The following is a 17,593-nucleotide window of genomic DNA, read 5'->3' as shown; positions in this document are numbered from 1 at the left end:
CGGAGTAAAAGGCAATCTTCCAGTATCTGTCCCATTACAAATGATTTGTCTAGCTCAAAGGAAAATATATTATAACTATTGAATTTTTAAATGCAACATCTGAATAATAACAACAACAATGATACAATCCAGCTCTAGGCAGCAGTCCAAGGTCTGGCCACATTGCTCCTAAGGAGAGAAGTTATTTTACTGCCTTTAAAGAGAAAAGGCATCTTGTTGTATTACTTTCCCTACTTTTTTTTTTTTTTTGAGTGGTGGGAGATCTCTTCAAGAGCAATTTCCTTCTGCTCCTGAAATCATTTGGCTTTTCATCCTCTAGGTGATCATCTACTTAGGGGAATAATGCCCATGTTGCAAACAGGTGAAGTATGACTTAAGTTGGAGGGAATCAAGGTGCGCCCAAAAGCTTGATTTGGCCCTCAAGTCAATTTCCCACAACTCTACAAAGTTGTCACCAAGTTACAAAAAGAGGTTGATCCACACTTTCTTTTGTAAAATGAAACTTGTGAAATCTGTGAAAGAGATATTTTGCCCTTTCTATTGGATTTTGCATGCATGATCAATCATCCAATGTGCTTTTGTTTGCATAAAGTGCAGCACCTGAACCAAGAGTTCTGCTACTGTGAAATTCCTAAAGCAGGGACAGGAAAAGAGTGGTCCTCTAGATCAGGGGTAGGCAACCTGCGGCCCACGGGCCGGATGCGGCCCGGCGAGGCCTTGGGACCGGCCCCAGCCCGGTCCTGCCGCCGATTGCCGCCGGGGCTTTTGGCGTCTCGCGCGAGGGGCATGGTGGGGCAATTGTCTATAGAAGCCTCAGAAACATGCATTTATCTTAACATTTTTTTAAAAATCAGCAATTTTTTTCACGTGTCCTCCATTTTTTTATTTTAAAAGTGCCCTCCATTTGAAAATTTTGTCCTACATTTGTCCCGGTTTATTTATTTATTTATTTATTTTTTAAATTATTTAATTATTTATTTTTTTGGCTTCGGCCCCTCAGTTGTCTGAGGGACAGCAACCCGGCCCCCGGTTCAAAAGGGTTGCCTACCCCTGCTCTAGATGTTGTGGGACTGAGAATCCAATCATCCCTCACCACTAGATATACTACCTAGAGCTGATGAAAGCCAGCATGTGGAAGGGGTACAAACTCCCTACTGCTGTCTGAAAGGTATTCTAAGGGGTCGATCTAAATAGCAAAGTACACTTCTGGGCCCCAGATTACCATCTGGAGAATGCAGATGTTTGCTATCCTATTACTAATTTGTGGCTGATCAACTCTTGCCCAGCAGTGTTCCACTGCTGTGGAGCAGAACAACAAATCCAGTAACCTAACTCAGTGTAAAATGGCTCCATCTTCTTTACACAGACAAATCTAGTCCCTTGGTAGTTTCAAGTCTTGTGCTATTGTTTGGTCTGATGGATGGTGGTGGAGGAAAAATACTGACATCATTGAAGGCAATGTTAGTTTGTTTACATGCTGCTGACAGGACTTAGACAAATGAATGGAGATGATTTATCATATTGTAATCCCTGCTGCAGCCATGGAAACTAAGTGAGTAACCTTGGGCAAGTCACACTCTCTCAACATCAGAGCAAGGCAATCGCAACCCCCCTCTAAACAAATTTTGAAAGAAAATCCTGTGATAGGGTTGCCTTAGAATCACCATAAGCCGTAAATAACCTGAAGACACATAACAACAGCAACAAATCTCAGCTTGAACCTAACTATTCTTCAGCAGTTCTGTAGGTAACCTAACTAAATCCTGGCATGAAAGGTATGTCACTGGGCTTAGTATCTCTGTACTTTGCCTCTAGGCAAGGCTTTTGAACCGCTATGTCCAGGAACACATATACAATTCCATTAAAGGCAACAGCATGACTATTATTTCAGGATGAAACAATGGAATAAAAGGGTCCAGAGATCCTGTAAATACATCAACTGTTCCTTTGATAGCTATTTCAAAATAAGTAAGGTAAAAAGCCTGGGAATGTTAGGAATAACATAGGACTTACACTATGTCACACATTATGTCTAGCCTCTTATTTTTAACAGTTAATGGTAACAACCCCACAGCTTCAGGCAGGTGTTTTTCCAGCTGTATCCTGAGATGTTGAGGACTGCACCTGTAACCTTTTGTATGAAGGTGTGTGCCCTACCACTGAGCTACAGCTTCTTTTCAGTTCTCCACACTAGGCCAGAACACTTTTTGATCCATGTGTAATATATTATGGCACGCACAGATCTTGACAATCTCTGTGTTTTGCAATCACAGGCAAGATAAGCATGATCTTTAATGAACTCCTGGTAGGCTGTCACCCAGGGTACAAGTGAGCTGCATTCAACCTGGTTGCATGACAAGCTGAGCATTGCCCACCATGCCCTCTTAGAGACAGAACTAGTTTTATTTTATTTTATTTTTTATTACATGTTTAGACCAGCTAATGACCAGAATTCTTCAGGCACAGTACCAAAAATTTAAAATGCAGAATATAAACAATTACAGTGGTCCCTTCCCTTACATGGGGGATCCGTTCTGGATCCCCCGTGTAAAGGACATTCCGTGTATGCTCAAGTCCCATTAAAAGTAAGGTGCTCGCGGCGGCATGGCAGTTCATACCCGGAATTTTTAGTATTAGTATTAGTAAAGTATTAGTATTAGTAAAATTAGTATTTCTGGTGTGTGGCGCTGCTTCTTCCCACATGGCTTTCAGCATATGCTGAAAGCCATTTATGTCACGTCTACATATGATGCGGCCGCACAGTACTACAAACAGCACATAAGTAAGCCAAGCAAAACTATCTGTTTTGAATTTCTTTTGGAGTGTATCATTTGAGAAGCCAGGACTGGAAGCAAGTGAGAAAGATCTGGACCAATTAGATGGGTCCTGATTTTTAGCAGGCTTAGCTACCTGGGATGTTGATGTAGTCTCAGATGCAGCTGCAGGCCCATGAACTGGAAGGGTGGGTGAGGAGGCAACTGCTGGACGTTTCATAGATGGGGGGACTCTGGCTGCAAAGGCAGAGGGGAAAAAAGTCAGCTCAACCCACAACGGCAGCTGGAGAGTGAGAAAAGAGAAAAAATAGGTAGCATTCCCTGGTTTTAAAAGGCCCAACGGGCCAACCTGGCTTTTCACACTTTGCCGCCACCTACAGTTGGGGCTGAAGTGCAAAACCTTCACTTTTTTCCTACCTGATGATTTTTGACAGCAAACAACTCACTCTTTCTCTGCATCATACTTCAAAGTTTTTCATTTAAGTTTGACTTAGCACCCGGCTCAAGGGTCTGAGCAGCATCATTAAAGTCATGGGAAGTGCCAGATATCCACAAATATTGACAGAAACTTAGCAGCCAATATTGTGTTCATCACAACCTCCTTGCTTCTCCCCTGGTTAGAAGAAAGGGATGGAGTCTTGTCCCCAAGCCCCCTCAACTGAGGAATTGAAACGCTCTCCCTAGAGAGGATTGCCTAGTGCTTTCCTTAATATTACAGCAACTAGCAAGCCACCTTTCAATCTTTCAGGCATTTTAACTCACTTTGTATTTTTATATCCAAGTTAGGCGTTATATTTTCTGTCTCCCATTTTGAACTTGTTTCCTGAATTGCTTTAGTTCCATTATTGTTTTATATCTTTTTTAATTTGCTGTCTTGTTGCTGTTTTACTTTCTGTTTTGGAAAATAAAATGTGGTTTTGCTTCTACTTTTATTGTGCTTGTAATCTTGGAATGATTGGTTTTATATTGGTTTTTTGTTTATATGATGCACACTGCCCTGACAGCATAGGCTACAGGTAACTTACCTCTATTTACAAATTAATTTTCCACATACATACATACATACATATCACACACAGACATCTATACATCCACTTGCCAGAGGCAAACATCTTATGCCAGTGTGGTGTAATAGTCAGAATGCTGAACAGGGATTTAAAGGATTCAGGTTCAAGTCCCCACTGAGCCATGTAACTCACTGGATAATCTTTAGTCTGTCTTTGCATGACCTTTTTCATCTGACAGGGTTGTTCTGGGGATAAAGTATGAAGAAGGACAATTATACAGGCTACTATGAACTCACTGGAGAAAGGTGGAAAATAAATGCCTGCTAGTGACCCAGCCATCATGCTTTCATCTCTAAACTCTCACTTCCACTGCATATTGGAGAAGGAAAAGGAAAGCAGGAATAACTCCCACAGTGTTCTCACTTTCTCCATACTCATTGCAAATGAAAGAAGTCTCTGCCTCACCTTTGGAACATGCCAGAAGATTTTGGTGAGAGGAGACTTCAGTAGTGAACACATAATGGCTGTCATTCTGTTAGTGACGTATACAGGCATAAATCCAACTTACAGCTGCATATGTCTTTTTTTAGTGTAGCAACTGGAGTGCTGGACTACAACTCTGAAAAATAAGGTTCAGTTCTCCACTCAGCCATAGAAATCCATTGGGTGACCTTGTGTGAGTCACCCACTCTCAACACCAGAAAACCAGTTGATAACCCTATGCCTTAGAGTCACCATAAGTAGGAAACAATTTAAAGGCAAACAACAATAACAACATGTTTTTGGGTTGTTGCAGAGCTTGGTATTCTGTTCCACCCTCTGGAACAACAAAACCCCACCCTTGGACTCACTGTTTAGCCAGTACAGCCCTCCCCTCAAGTCATTCAGTAGCTGCTGAATGACTTGGGGGAGATCAGAGAAGTGTCCAGTCAGGTGCATGTCAATGACCTAATTTACTTAGACTTCCAGAAGATTCTGGAGGGGGCTACAGCTGCTAAAAAGTGAGTCTAGCCAGGGGGTTGAATGAAGAAATGTAGAGTAGCTCTGCTTATGGAACTATTATGCTATGCTGTGCTATACAGGATCTTGGCCATAGTGTGTTTATACACTATGTGGCTTAATAGACAACCTTTGCTTGGGGAAGAGGTCTTAACATGCTGAAATCCAGAGATACTCAGAGCACTCCCAAAGCATACTAGAGGTTAAAAGCAACCTTCCACTGCTCTCCCCAACTCCAAAATGAAAAGTAGGGTGGGAATTCTCCATGTTTCAGGACTGTTTGAAGTCCCTCCCCCTGCCCAAAGACTATTCCTACCATTAAACAGAATAAGGCAGTCACCACAGAGAGTTGCTTTTGACTAGCAAAAAAACGGTAGGAAACTGTTAATCATTTATCACAGTATTTATACTGCCAGTAAACAGGAAAGGCATTCGTGGGTTTTTCTGATATAGATGCTTTATTCGTTTCCCTCTCACTCTCAGAACAAGCTCAGGATAAGGGCTGGGACTTGTTATACTTGCATAAGGGTGTTCACACGGAGAATAGCTCTGTGGACTCTGCACAAGCAACCAAGTTGAAAGGAGAGCAAAGAAACCGATGCTGCTACACCATAAAAGAACAGAACTCTTCAGCCACCATGGGGTAATGCTGAAAGTATTATGGGTATGTGTGTGAAGAACAGTGCTCTCACCTTGGCTGGGATTGTTGAAATGGTTATAATACTGAGACACATAAGTCATGATGCTGAGGCAGTCAGGGACCTTCATGGAGACCATGTCACTGGGATCCAACAGGGCAGGGATCCCCAGCTCCTGCTCAGCAACCTCAAAAGCCTGCAGAAGCAACAGGAGGAAAACAGTTCAGAGAAGTTGAGGCTGACACAGACACATAAGTGTATCAAAATTATAACTTGGAAAAATTCCATTTTTGAACTACAGCTTCCAGAATTCCCAAGCCAGCATGGCCACCATTTCCACTAGTATTTTGACTTAAATAAATAAACCATGAAAAAATGAATTTTGCTCTGACAACCCATTCTTTTTATCCTGAAGAGTGCCAACTTTCTGCAAAGGAAGAGTTTCTGCTCTCTGTCAGAAAGGTAACACAAAACAGGGTGAATTTTCCAATATAAAGCTTTTTGAAAGGACAACAAATCCAGTCACTTCTCTTCCTATGCCTGCATGCTTCCTAAGACAGAGGTGGGCAAATGTTAGGTATCCAGGATCCACCTTCTTTTTCAATAGAATGACACAGTCCACTAACTAGTTCCTCATGCAACAGGCACACTCCTCAAATTGAATAATTTTAAGCAGAGGAATTTGTTTTGAATATCAAAAATGAAGAAAGCTTTCCTCCTCAATTCCAGCTTTCTTCATTTCAACAGTTTAATGGGGGAGAGGGCTGTGTGTGTGTGTTATTTTGTTATTGTCATTATAAAACATTTGGGAATCAGAAATCTTCACCAACCTACTTCAAATCACTAGATCTTCCAATAGATCTAGATGTACCTCCTGCCCAGGCCTAAACTAAGACATGAGAGGTAATCTAAGGAGGTTCATTCAAATGCCTGTCACACTGCAAACCTGCTTCAGAGACAGCAAGGAACTCGGTCAGGTGTACTGTAAAGATATTAGTAATGAACAGTGGAAAAACTTTGCCCAAGCCACAGTCTACTAACTCCTTGTTATGCTTAAGACCAGCACAGTACACAGAAACTGTTTCGATATCTGGAAGTGCTGTAGTTGGACTGATATAATAGCCCAGTCAGAAATTAGAAAACTGGAGACTTCTGAGTTAAAATCCAGGCTTAGCCCTGAAAGCTCAGAATGCGAACATGGACCACTCACCAACTGTACCTCACAAGGTTGTCACAAGGTAAAATGGGAAGGAGAATCACATACACCAATATGAATTTGTTGGCAGAAAAGCAGGATATAAATGTAATAAACAAAGAGGTTACAGAGTGAAAAGAAATAATGGAAAGGCCAACGCCAGCTTTTTTCCATCTTGCCTTGTCCCTGAGGCTTTTAAAGACTTTACCATGTCCTACACTTCATAGTTCCTCACCTCTTTCTTCCCTTCAACCTAAATGCCTTTTGAATACTCCTCCAAATTTCTGGGAGCGAGGAATACTGTTAGAAAACATTGTGCAAATGAAATATACTTCATGCAAGAAGAGCTTAGCAAAATATCAGACTCTTTGACAATACTGAGTAAATAAAACAAAATGACTACAGGTGAATCTTTTCAATGATAAATAATTGCCAGGATGAAGAAAAAGGTGGAAATAAGAAAGAAGACAGTGGTAGATTTGCTTCCAGCAGCAGCACATTAGAGTATGCTGGACTATGAACAATTTTCAGCTGCACCACAGACTCACCAGGTGACCTTGGGTGAGTCATCCTTCTATAGTCTGAGAATGCCAGAGCTTATAACTGGTGTTAAATTGCATATCATAATGTAAGACATACAGACAGAAATATTTTATCCTGTTTTTTCTTAAAGAAAAGTCAAAAGCCAGCATGGTATGCAGTTAGAGTGCTGGACTGGGACTTGAGACGTAGGTTCCAGTTCCCACTGATTCATAAAATTTGTCGAAGTCAGATTGATTGTCGTTAGGATAGAATGGAGTGGAGAAGTGCCATGTATGGCTACTTCAAGCTTGTTATAGAAACAACAGACTGCAAATTTAACTAATAAATAGTTCATCAATAATAAAACACAGATTTAAAAACTGAATATTACTGCATGGTTATTATTCCAAGATGAAACAATGGAGTTAACTGGGATCAGGATCCTATGAACACATCAAAATAATTAGAAATAAGCAATACATTAAACATGCATCCACACAAATAGTATATTATGGAAATTCTGATGCCATAATCTTTGCGACCTGGGAGAGGCTAATGCAACCTTTCAATTAAGAACTGTGTCTATGTATGTTTGTATAGTTGTATAATACATATATTATGTTTGTAGTTGCTTGCTCAGTTGTTTCCCACAAGAAAGGGACTACTAAAAGTTACATCAGAGTTACCCCATCCCTAGCAGAACTCTGCAATTATATCAGTATGCTCCTAACCAGCCAAGATTATTATTTATGCTTGTGTGGTATCTTAAATATGCCACAAGACATGTAACCATATTATTCTACTGTCATGGCATGCCTATTCCATTTGGTTGCAAGTCTGGGTCTGCAAATTTGTCATGTAAGCATGGATATGCCAATACCAGCAGAAAGCATGGAAAGCACGTACTGTACTCTGGAGATCTTAGTATGCTGTATCTTTAAAAGACAAGCAAGCCATAAAAATGTTCCTAGATACTGAATTCATGGATGACAATCAGTTGTACTAGCACATCAGTTTGAATAGGGGAGGCTGAGAAAACTCTCAAGCCATCCCCAAATGGCCTTCCACTCTTACCTGCCCACCCCTTACCCAATGACTAGGAAGTGCTGGGAAATTCACAGTGAAAATCAGACAACTAGAACAGGAAATTGTGTTTCAATATTTTAACAGCTTCTGGTTTTGAAGAAATAAGCAGCAGAAGAATGAATCAACCAATCAATCAATACAGGAAACATCAAAAGAGCCAAGGAAAACAGGGACTTCATAATTTGAGCACCATGAGAAAAGAAAAAGGTTTGGGAAAAGCATACTGTAAGCCGGCAAGGGACACAGGCTTCAAATATCTCAGTGCCAGTATCAAATTTCCAGACACACGGGCAACCAGGCACATAGGATTTTTCTTGCACTACTGAGATCAATCTGAATCAGGATAAATAAAAATAAAATAAACTGATGAACAGTGAAGATCACAATAGAGACTTACCAGGCGGTTGTTCTCGTACACATTCTCCTTGGAAAGAGAATTAAAGTCCCTGCAAAACAAAACAAAAAAGATGTCACAGGAAGGGCAGGAAATATGCTTCAGTATCTACCAGATCATATGTAGATTTTGTGAGCTGCCCATTATTAGCCAGACACTTCAGAGTGTCATGTTTCAGGAAGAGAAAATTTAGTTGTCCATAGGAAAAGAAACCCTTCAGTTGTGGACACAAAGGGCAGGGAATTCAGACTGCAGGACCACCAATGACAAAAGTGATAAAAAATAATAATGAAGACATAGGAGGCACTTTCAGAGAGAGATCTCTATTGTTTATGTTTGTTGCTCTCCTATTTCAATTGGCGTTCTTTTAATTAGCTTTAATTACACTTCAGTCTTAGGGCTGAAGAAAAGGCACGATGTAAACAAAACAAAACAAAAAATTTGGAAAGGTACACTTCTGCACCAACATGCTCTTCACCAACATGTGTGCAACCTGTTCAAAAGAGGTTCCCAATGAGTTGAGCTCAAAATCCAGGCCAATCCACATATGACATTTGAAACAAAATATAGAACATATTAGGAGTACAGGAAGAATTGTGCCCGATAAGACAAAAGCCCTGAGTATTCCAACTTTCTGTGCATATACAGACCAACAGATGATTCTGGGAAACCCATCAGTAGTATTTTTCCATTTGTGCTTCCCAAAAACCAACAGACTACCTCTGATATGGGAGTTCATATACTGCCATCATGATTAGTAGCCACTATTAGCTTTACTTGTCTAATGGGCCCGGTACAAGCCGGCAGGAAGCAGCATCCTGGCAGCGATAATAGGGCTTGGGACCACACACCAACCACACCTACTACGTGTGGGTGGCGGCCTAATGGCGGCCACCCATCCACACGGGGGCCGCTACCTTTATGTAACGGTCACACAGCGTCCACACGTCACTGTGCATTGTTTACGTCCCGAGTGCACCAGTGGCACACTCACGATGTAAGCCAGGTGCTGCAAAAAGAACCCAGAAGAACCGGGTTCTTTTTACTCCGGAGGGATGTCGCGCGGTTTGGCGACTGCAATGTCCCTCCGGAGGGAAACAGGCTGCCACCTGCCTGCCCTTTTGAGGCAGTCTGTCCTGGACCAAACTCTTTTAAATCTCTCCAAGTTGGCAGCCATCACTATTAGTGCCAGTATACACCATCATGCAGATAGTTTTCACATTACATTTTACCCAGGGAGCTGTTCCCTATGTACACCAATGAAAATCATCATATAAGATGACCATAGCTCCATAGAAAATAACCATGCTGGTTGGGAGGCTATGCTTGGCAGTCATGTGCTAAACACAAGACTATGAGCTTCTTTGGGTCCCACTAATAGGCTTCCTAAAGGCAACAGACTGGCTATTGTATGAACACAAGGTTGGAGTAGGTAGGCCTTTGGAATGATCCAGCATGGCTCTTGTTATATTTTGGCAAACTGAACCCTTGAGAAGTATCTGTATAATATTTATGCATGGTAAATACATTTTATAGTAAACAGAGAGCAATGTAGGATGCAAGCATGCTTCAGCTGGCTCTCAAAACATTCCAAAACCTGTTTTTATAAACCAGAGGGTACCAAACCAAGTCATCTTCATTCAGCATATGACTCTCCCCATAACTAGAGATTCCTGCCATTCTTCCTCTAGAATGCCACTTCTCACCAGTGAATCCCAGATTTCCTTCCCCATTCAGTAACAAAGAACTGAAAAACAATGAGAGCATGAGGAAAAATAACAATGTGAACACTGGGGAACGACCTTAAAAGAGACTGCATGGGACAACATTTCAGCACACTCTATGCAAATGATATCTTTCACAATCATAAAATGGTATCATTCATTCATACAATGCCACCAACTTCTGCCCTACAAATATTGTATCCTATTCACTTCTGTCTATCTGCTCAGTAACAATGCAACAACTCAATTTACATTTTTCTTAGTTCTTCTAATGACCTTTAAATTTACTAATGGGTTTGGGAAGAAGGTAAACAACTGTTACTTTAAAAGACAAAACATTTATCAAGATCTTCAGGACCTTCTCCAAGGGAGGAAAATTAACAAGCTAGAACATGGGCTACAAATGTCTGACCTGTTACACACATAACCCGTGATTAGTTATGATAGCATCTGGTCAATGATCAGGAGTAGATTTCTTAACATAACATTTAATTAAGGATGAGAGCATGGTGTAGTGGTCTAAGATTATGACTTTGGCAACCAGGGTTTGAGTTCCTGTTCAGTCATGGAAACTCCCTAGGTGACCTTGGCAAAGTTACACTCTCTCAGCCTCAGAAGAAGGCAAAAGCAAACCCTCTTTGAACAAGTCTTGCCAAGAAAACCCCCTGATAGGTTACCCATAAATTGGAAATGATGACACACAACAACAATCCACAATCTTTAGATGAAAGCAAAAATTATCTCTGCCCAATATGGTGCAAAAATAAGCAATTCGATTATGGATAAGGCAAAGCTACCTTTCCTCAGAGGGATAACTAACTCAGTCTGGACTATTTCAGCAGTTGTGCCTAGATTATTTTCAATTTGTTTTGTTCTTGGATTGTCACAATATTCAACCCTGACAATCAAATTGTTACAGAATGTATATTCTACATCAACGGAGGAGTTTACAGACCGCTGCTTTGCGGCGGCTGCCGCCACCGCCAGTTGGTCCGCGGGGGAGGCCGGAGCCTCCACACGGCGCGGCTCCCGTTGCAGACCCAAAAAGAAGCCTCCAAAATGAGCTTCTTTTGAGTCGCCTTTGTGACGTAGCGAGGCGCCAGGGGCGCACTCGCTACGTCACAAGACGCGACGCGCGTACGGACGCCTAGCGTCCGATATGTCAAATGGCAGCGCCCGTTATGAACAGGGGCGCTGCCATTTGTATGTTTCAATACGTATTAGGTTAGGGGGTGCGGAGAGCCCCCGCCTCTTCCTAACCTTAGTATGTATTGTATACGTACTATTGGCGGTCTGTAACCCGCCACTCCCGTTTCTCAAAAATTAACCCAATAAAGATTCAAAGACAGATAATCTGATCACATATGCAGTCCAAGAAAATAATTTTGGCCGGTACAGACCGCCGCCGGTAGGTCCGCAGGGGAGCCGGAGCCTTCAGACGGCCACGGCTCCCGTGCGGACCGAAAAAGAAGCCTCCAAAATGGAGGTTCTTTTTGCAGTCGCGTTTGTGACGTAGCGAGGCGCAGGGGCGCACTCACTCAGTCATAAGGCTTGCGACACGTACGGACGCCTCAGCGTCCGATACGTAAGATGGCGGCGCCCTATGAACAGGGCGCCGCCATCTTGTACGTATTCAATACGTACTAGGTTAGGGGCCTGCAGAAAGAAGAAAGAAGAGAAGAGCAAGAAGCACCGCCCCCTTCCTACCCTAGTACGTATTGTATATGTACTATTTGGCGGTCTGTAACCCGCCTTAGTTTCCCTCAAGATGGTGTTGGACTAGAGTTTTCACTAACCCCAGCAGGGTCCTCAGTGGAGGTCACTAGGTTAGAGAAGGCTTGTATACACATTCATTTGGGACTTAATCTCAAAGTCACTGTGTCTAACTCTCTGAATACAAGTCTCTAAAATCAGCCTGCATGTTTGTTTCTTTTCTTTTTCATTTCCTTCTACAGACTGCTTTAAAAGATCCATTATGATTTATGGATGCTTGTAAGTGATATTCTTTGCGGACAACTCTACTTGCTTGGAAGAGCCTTTGCCATGCTCACTAATAAGCTACAGAGCTGATAGCATCAAACAGGCAAATGCTGCTACTCTAGCTGTCCTTACTAAATCCTGAAATAAATATCTTGAGATTGGACTTTTGACTTCCTTAAGAGCGCTCTGTCATTAGCTTAAAATATTGCTTAAGTCCTGTTACTGAAAAACCAGTCTATGGTTGACTGGATCATCAAATAATCCTAAACAAACCCAGCTAGCACTAGGTATTTCTGAACTGCAGAAGCACCCAGGTGGCTGAAAACTTCAGCCAACAACTGTTGTGTGAACTGTTCTAGATGTGAATGGAATTAAGCAAATTCAACATTGGCTAATAAAAGGCAGGCTAAGATGGGCCTTATTTTTAATTCCCTGATCCCATTGGGTGACCTTGGGCAAGTCATGCTCTCTCAGCCTTAGAGGAAGGCAAAGGTAACCCCGTTCTGAACAAATCTTGCAAAAAACAAACAAACAAACAAAAAACAACAATACCCTGATAGGTTTTCCTTAGAGTTACCATAAGCCAGAAAATGACTTGAAGGCACAGAACAGCAACAAAAAGATCACACACTTGCTCCCTCATCTGCTATGTAATTCCCAGTAAAGTCTCCTGACAGAGTAGCTGTTGCACAAGGCATGTGTGGGACCTCCGTGGCATGACCTCCAACTGAAAAGGCCTGGAGTTTCAAGCAGAAGTAGAGACCCTTTGCATGGGGCCAGGAGGGGTTAGGAAGAAAGCTGGACCAAATCCATGGACTGGAAAGCCAAAAGTGGGTTAGACCAGACCAGAGAGCCATTCTGCCACAGCCTGTGTCAGCAACTAAGCTGTTAAAGGATGGGAGAAGGTAGATTTTCGAAAAAGTTATTTTTGTGGGACTAAATCTTTTCTTAGGACTAATCTGATTTGTTTAGTTACTATATGTGGGCAAGAGTTAAACACACAAAGCTCTGACTGTTAAAGGCCATACTGGTTGGGGGATTTTGGGACTTGTGGTCCAAAAAAATACTTTTCTATGATCTTCCTGTGGTCTATGTATCTTGTTAGAGTATTCTAAGGCTTAGCTGGAGAGCAGGCCAACCCCACAGAGGACCTTGGAATTGCAGAGGAATATACAACTGCAGCCTATTCACTATCCCAGCTAGACTCTTTTAATGTGTGCTACTTTCTAAATATAACTTCGAAGAGGGTCTGCTTTTGATCTGGCAAAGGAGTGATTTTTGACAATTTTTTCCCAAGCTTTGATCTCTCAGCTTCTAAATCAGGGCATACTAAAGTGGTTAATAATGATTCAACATTCCCCTTAAATGTTCCCTGGAAAATCCTCTCTTAATGTGCCATGTCCTTGTAAGGTCCTATGTGTCAAGCCTACCATACACTTTGCTCCACTTAACTGTGAACTGCTTAGTTAGACCATCTGCTAGAAAAGAGATTTATGTCCTGGATATTTAACAGCAGCGACTTCTGCTTAATGGAACAGTCATTCTCTTTCAAGGAGAAGTTTTACTTCTGCCAAATGTAGCTCTTTTGAGCTGCTTGCTCCAATGGAAGCTTAGGACATGTGCTCTTCTAACAGCTGCCTTTTTGGCCTGTGGCATCTATCACATGTATTTTAAAACTGTAGGAAAAGTTGACAGTTCCCACATACATTTGTTACTGTTCATCAGTGTCACATTGTAGTTGACTGCTGCTCCATTTCTAGGCAAGAATTCAGAAGTTCTCTGCTGTGTAAAGAGAATCTCTGTGTGAGATTCTGGGCAGATCCCTATGTGCCTCAAGCTGGTAGTTGTTTGCTGGGTTGCTTTTTGACAATCCTCTCCCTCCACACACACACAACCCATGGTCTGATTGCTCTGGATGGTTTTTCAAGGACCTCCAGAGTGATCACCCCAGATCAAGCCACCAGGGAAGGAGGTTGAGGGAGTGGATCATTGAAAATCAACCCAGCAAACTCCTCTAGTGCTTTTCAGAAGCCTCCTTCCTTCTTCCCCAAATTGGGCAGGCTGGCTTCCACTCCTATAAAACCAGCATTGACCAGTGGATAACTCGACTCAGGTTTTTAAGGTTAATTTTTTAATTAATATTTCCCAACTTATAATATCTACTCTTAACAGTGACTACTCAGTTGTCTATGGGATGCTGGAAAGCAGGACTGTCTCACAGTCTCCATACTGCTTCTGATATAAGATGTAATATATCTTCATCATAACTAATAGCCAGTGATGGGCCTAAATTCCATGAATTTACCTAATCCCACATTAAAGCCACCAAAGTTGGCAGTCATCACTACATCATATGGTAGCAAACTCTGCAATTTATATATTGTGTAATGAAGTGTTCCTTTTATCAGTCCTCTTGATAAAAGAGAAAAGCTCTTCCCTGTCTACTTATTTCTGCCAATGCATCTGGCAGTCAGCAAAGGAACCATTGTGTGTGTGCATACTTTAATTTTTTCCACTTTGCTAATTTTCCAGCTGAAAGAGGGTGATGATGATTATCATCACATAGTATGTCTTTACAAAATGCAGTTCAAGGACATTCACACACATTATATCAGGTGACCAAGTCAATATTATCAACACCAATTGCAGAGAGGAAAAGAATCTAAGGATGAGAGACATAGTGGCTTCCTTATGGCCATTTCCCTTGTCCTTCCTAATCAGAACTCAACATTGAGTTAAGGGATGTGTCCTCCAGATGTTGTCTGACTCAACTCCCATGATCTCTTTGGCTATGCTGTATGGCTGATGGGAGTTACAGTCAGAAACATCAGAACGTTATGAACTGAATGTCCCTTATCTAAGTCCTACAGTTTATATCCCACAGTAATGCCCAAATGTCCAAGGAGGTTCTTAAGCAGAGCAGAACACATAATCATCCCATTTGTTTACAACAACCTCCAACTTGGTGCCTTTTGAGTGGGCTGGGGTTGATAGAGCTTTTACTCTATTGCATTGTCCAAGACATCTGGAGAGCACTAAATTGTGGGAGCCTAGTCTACATATATAATAATGGTGCACTTAACACATTTTTTATTTGTTGCTATCAGGGCTAATGTGAATGGCACATCCATTTAAAAAGCTATCTATGCCAGGAAGCTGTAGTTGGAAGATCTTCCACTGAGCAGAAGATCTGACTGGACACTTTCCAAAGTTTATATCAATTGTAATTTTCTGTGATTCATATGGATTTAGCAACAGCCCGGAATGATATATGGGCCTAGAGATGGGTAAGTGACCATCTCTCAGATAGGGATGGGGAACAATGTCGGTTTCATAAGCATTCTCTAAATAATTATTTACAATACTAGTTCTTTTCTACCTTGTTCAAGTAATACTTGTGCAGATGGACACTCTTGGAGCCCAAGATAATGGTCCCTCCAAAACTGGACCAGTCTTCCCTCCTAGGCAATTAATCCAATCACAAGGAACCAGCAAACTATATGCAACCTTCCGCAGTAATACTGGCAACAGAAACCACTGAAAGACACAAACTGGGTCATTTATCTCCTGTCCTTGTCAAGTGATATTTTCTATGAATACATTGTATTCTCTGGTGCTTTGTTCACAAGTCAGATTTATAAATAGTAATAAGCAAGGAAGGAAGAAGCATATTGAATGAAAGGCAGGAAATCCTAACAAAAATTAGAATGAAGACGAAAACTTGATTCTTATATGGAGAGATGAATTTGAAAACAATACAGTGGCAGTAATATTTAGTAGTGTTAAATAATCTGGGGCTGATAGAGCTAGTCTCTCAGCCTTCTCCCTACTTAGCACCCTCCGATACCAAGCTGGATGGGGATGATAGAAGCTCTAGTCCATCACATCTGGAGGACACCAGGTAGGGAAAGGTTGTACGATTACCTACAAAATGCAGCAACTATCACCCACTCCTTCTCAGAGAACCGATCAACCTATGTGTACCCGGTGAGCTGATTCAACTCATCACAGGTTGTTCACCAATGTTGCAATTCATTTTCTAAAATACTGTACTCCCAACCTCAGAATTCAACTGTTCATCTCCAGGCTGGAAAGCTGCCCTCTGATATCAGAGAGAAAAACCAATAATAGGCGGGCTACAGACTGCTGAAAAGCAGCGGTCTGCTGCCACCGCCGGACGCTGCAAAGAAGGAGCGTGAAAATCACGCTCCTTCCTGCGCCCTGGAAGAGACGCCGCAAGTGCCGAAGCGCGCACTCACGGCGTCATTTCTGGGGCACGATATGCAGACGCAGCGTGTCTGCTACGTCAAGATGGCAGCAGTTGTGTGGAACGGCCACCGCCATTTCATACGGAACTCAGTCAGTACTAGGGTTAGGGACGTCTGGAAGAGACGCCCCTTTCTAACCCTAGTACGGACTGAGTCCGTGCTAGGGTGCCCGTTTGTAACGGGCCACAGTTTAAGACACCACACAGGTATATGACATCACAGCAGTTCAATCCAAGGCATCAAGCAAAGTAAAACAGAAAAACATATGAAGTCCCCAAAGCACACTATTATAGATGTCAACCCTTCTGCCTATAAGTCTGCTCTGATAATGCTAAGAGAGCCTTCCTTGGATCCCAACTACTTAGAATTCCAGAAAACTGAAATAATAATTTAGAAGTATCTTTTACTATAAAGTTGGAAGACTGCTCTTCCTTTGTATATATGGCTGTGTGTATATGAGATTCTTCACAAACTGAACTGTGGTCAATCGACTACCACCAGCCCATGCGCTCTGCAGTGGCAGTCTGTAGAAAGGTTGCAGAACAGTTGAGAATAGCTGTGCCCAGCCATTCAGTTCATTATTTTTGTTCAGATAATGGAGCTCAAGGTCACTTTTACCAGAGCTGAATGGTAAATTATAAAGACCCTTGCTTAGCATCTGTGATTGCAATAACATGGTGCTGTTGTCACTTGATGCCCTGAGGCCCCAGCAGATGAATAGCTAAATTGCCTAAAGCTTAACCAACATTATATGCCCAATTGCCACAAAACTTGGCTCAAAATATATCCATCGAAATAGAAATATGCAAAGAGATCTTGCAGCATCTTTGAGACTAACTGAGAGGTAGAATCAATATGTAGAGAGATCTTGTAGCAACTCTTGAGACTAGCATCCAAAACACACTGCAGATATAATCGAGTTTGAGACAGCTTTTATTGCCTTGGCTCAAGGCTAGAGAATTCTGGGAACTGTAGTTTTGTGAGACATCGAGCCTTCTCTGTCTGG

The 17,593-nt window shown here is 41.9% G+C and overlaps 1 protein-coding gene across 2 annotated transcripts in view; it reads right to left on the bottom strand.

Moving 5' to 3' along the window:
- The window catches only part of MICALL1 (MICAL like 1), a 44,724-nt gene that overhangs the window by 24,359 nt on the left and 2,772 nt on the right, over window positions 1–17,593 (bottom strand). Inside the window, exons 1-4 of one of the 2 annotated variants that reach the window (XM_042468655.1) lie at window positions 15,699–15,717; window positions 8,619–8,667; window positions 5,473–5,614; window positions 2,911–3,057 (exon numbers count right to left, since the gene is read on the bottom strand). In XM_042468655.1, the coding sequence (XP_042324589.1) occupies window positions 2,911–3,057; window positions 5,473–5,514 (189 nt within the window). In that variant the 5' untranslated portion in view covers window positions 5,515–5,614; window positions 8,619–8,667; window positions 15,699–15,717. Of the gene's footprint in view, window positions 1–2,910; window positions 3,058–5,472; window positions 5,615–8,618; window positions 8,668–15,698; window positions 15,718–17,593 lie in introns of those variants that run through there. The other variant, XM_042468654.1, reaches the window with a different exon arrangement.

Source organism: Sceloporus undulatus, chromosome 5 (genome assembly GCF_019175285.1).
Source record: "Sceloporus undulatus isolate JIND9_A2432 ecotype Alabama chromosome 5, SceUnd_v1.1, whole genome shotgun sequence".
Classification (NCBI taxonomy): domain Eukaryota; kingdom Metazoa; phylum Chordata; class Lepidosauria; order Squamata; family Phrynosomatidae; genus Sceloporus; species Sceloporus undulatus.
This window is presented reverse-complemented; position numbering and strand designations above follow the sequence as displayed.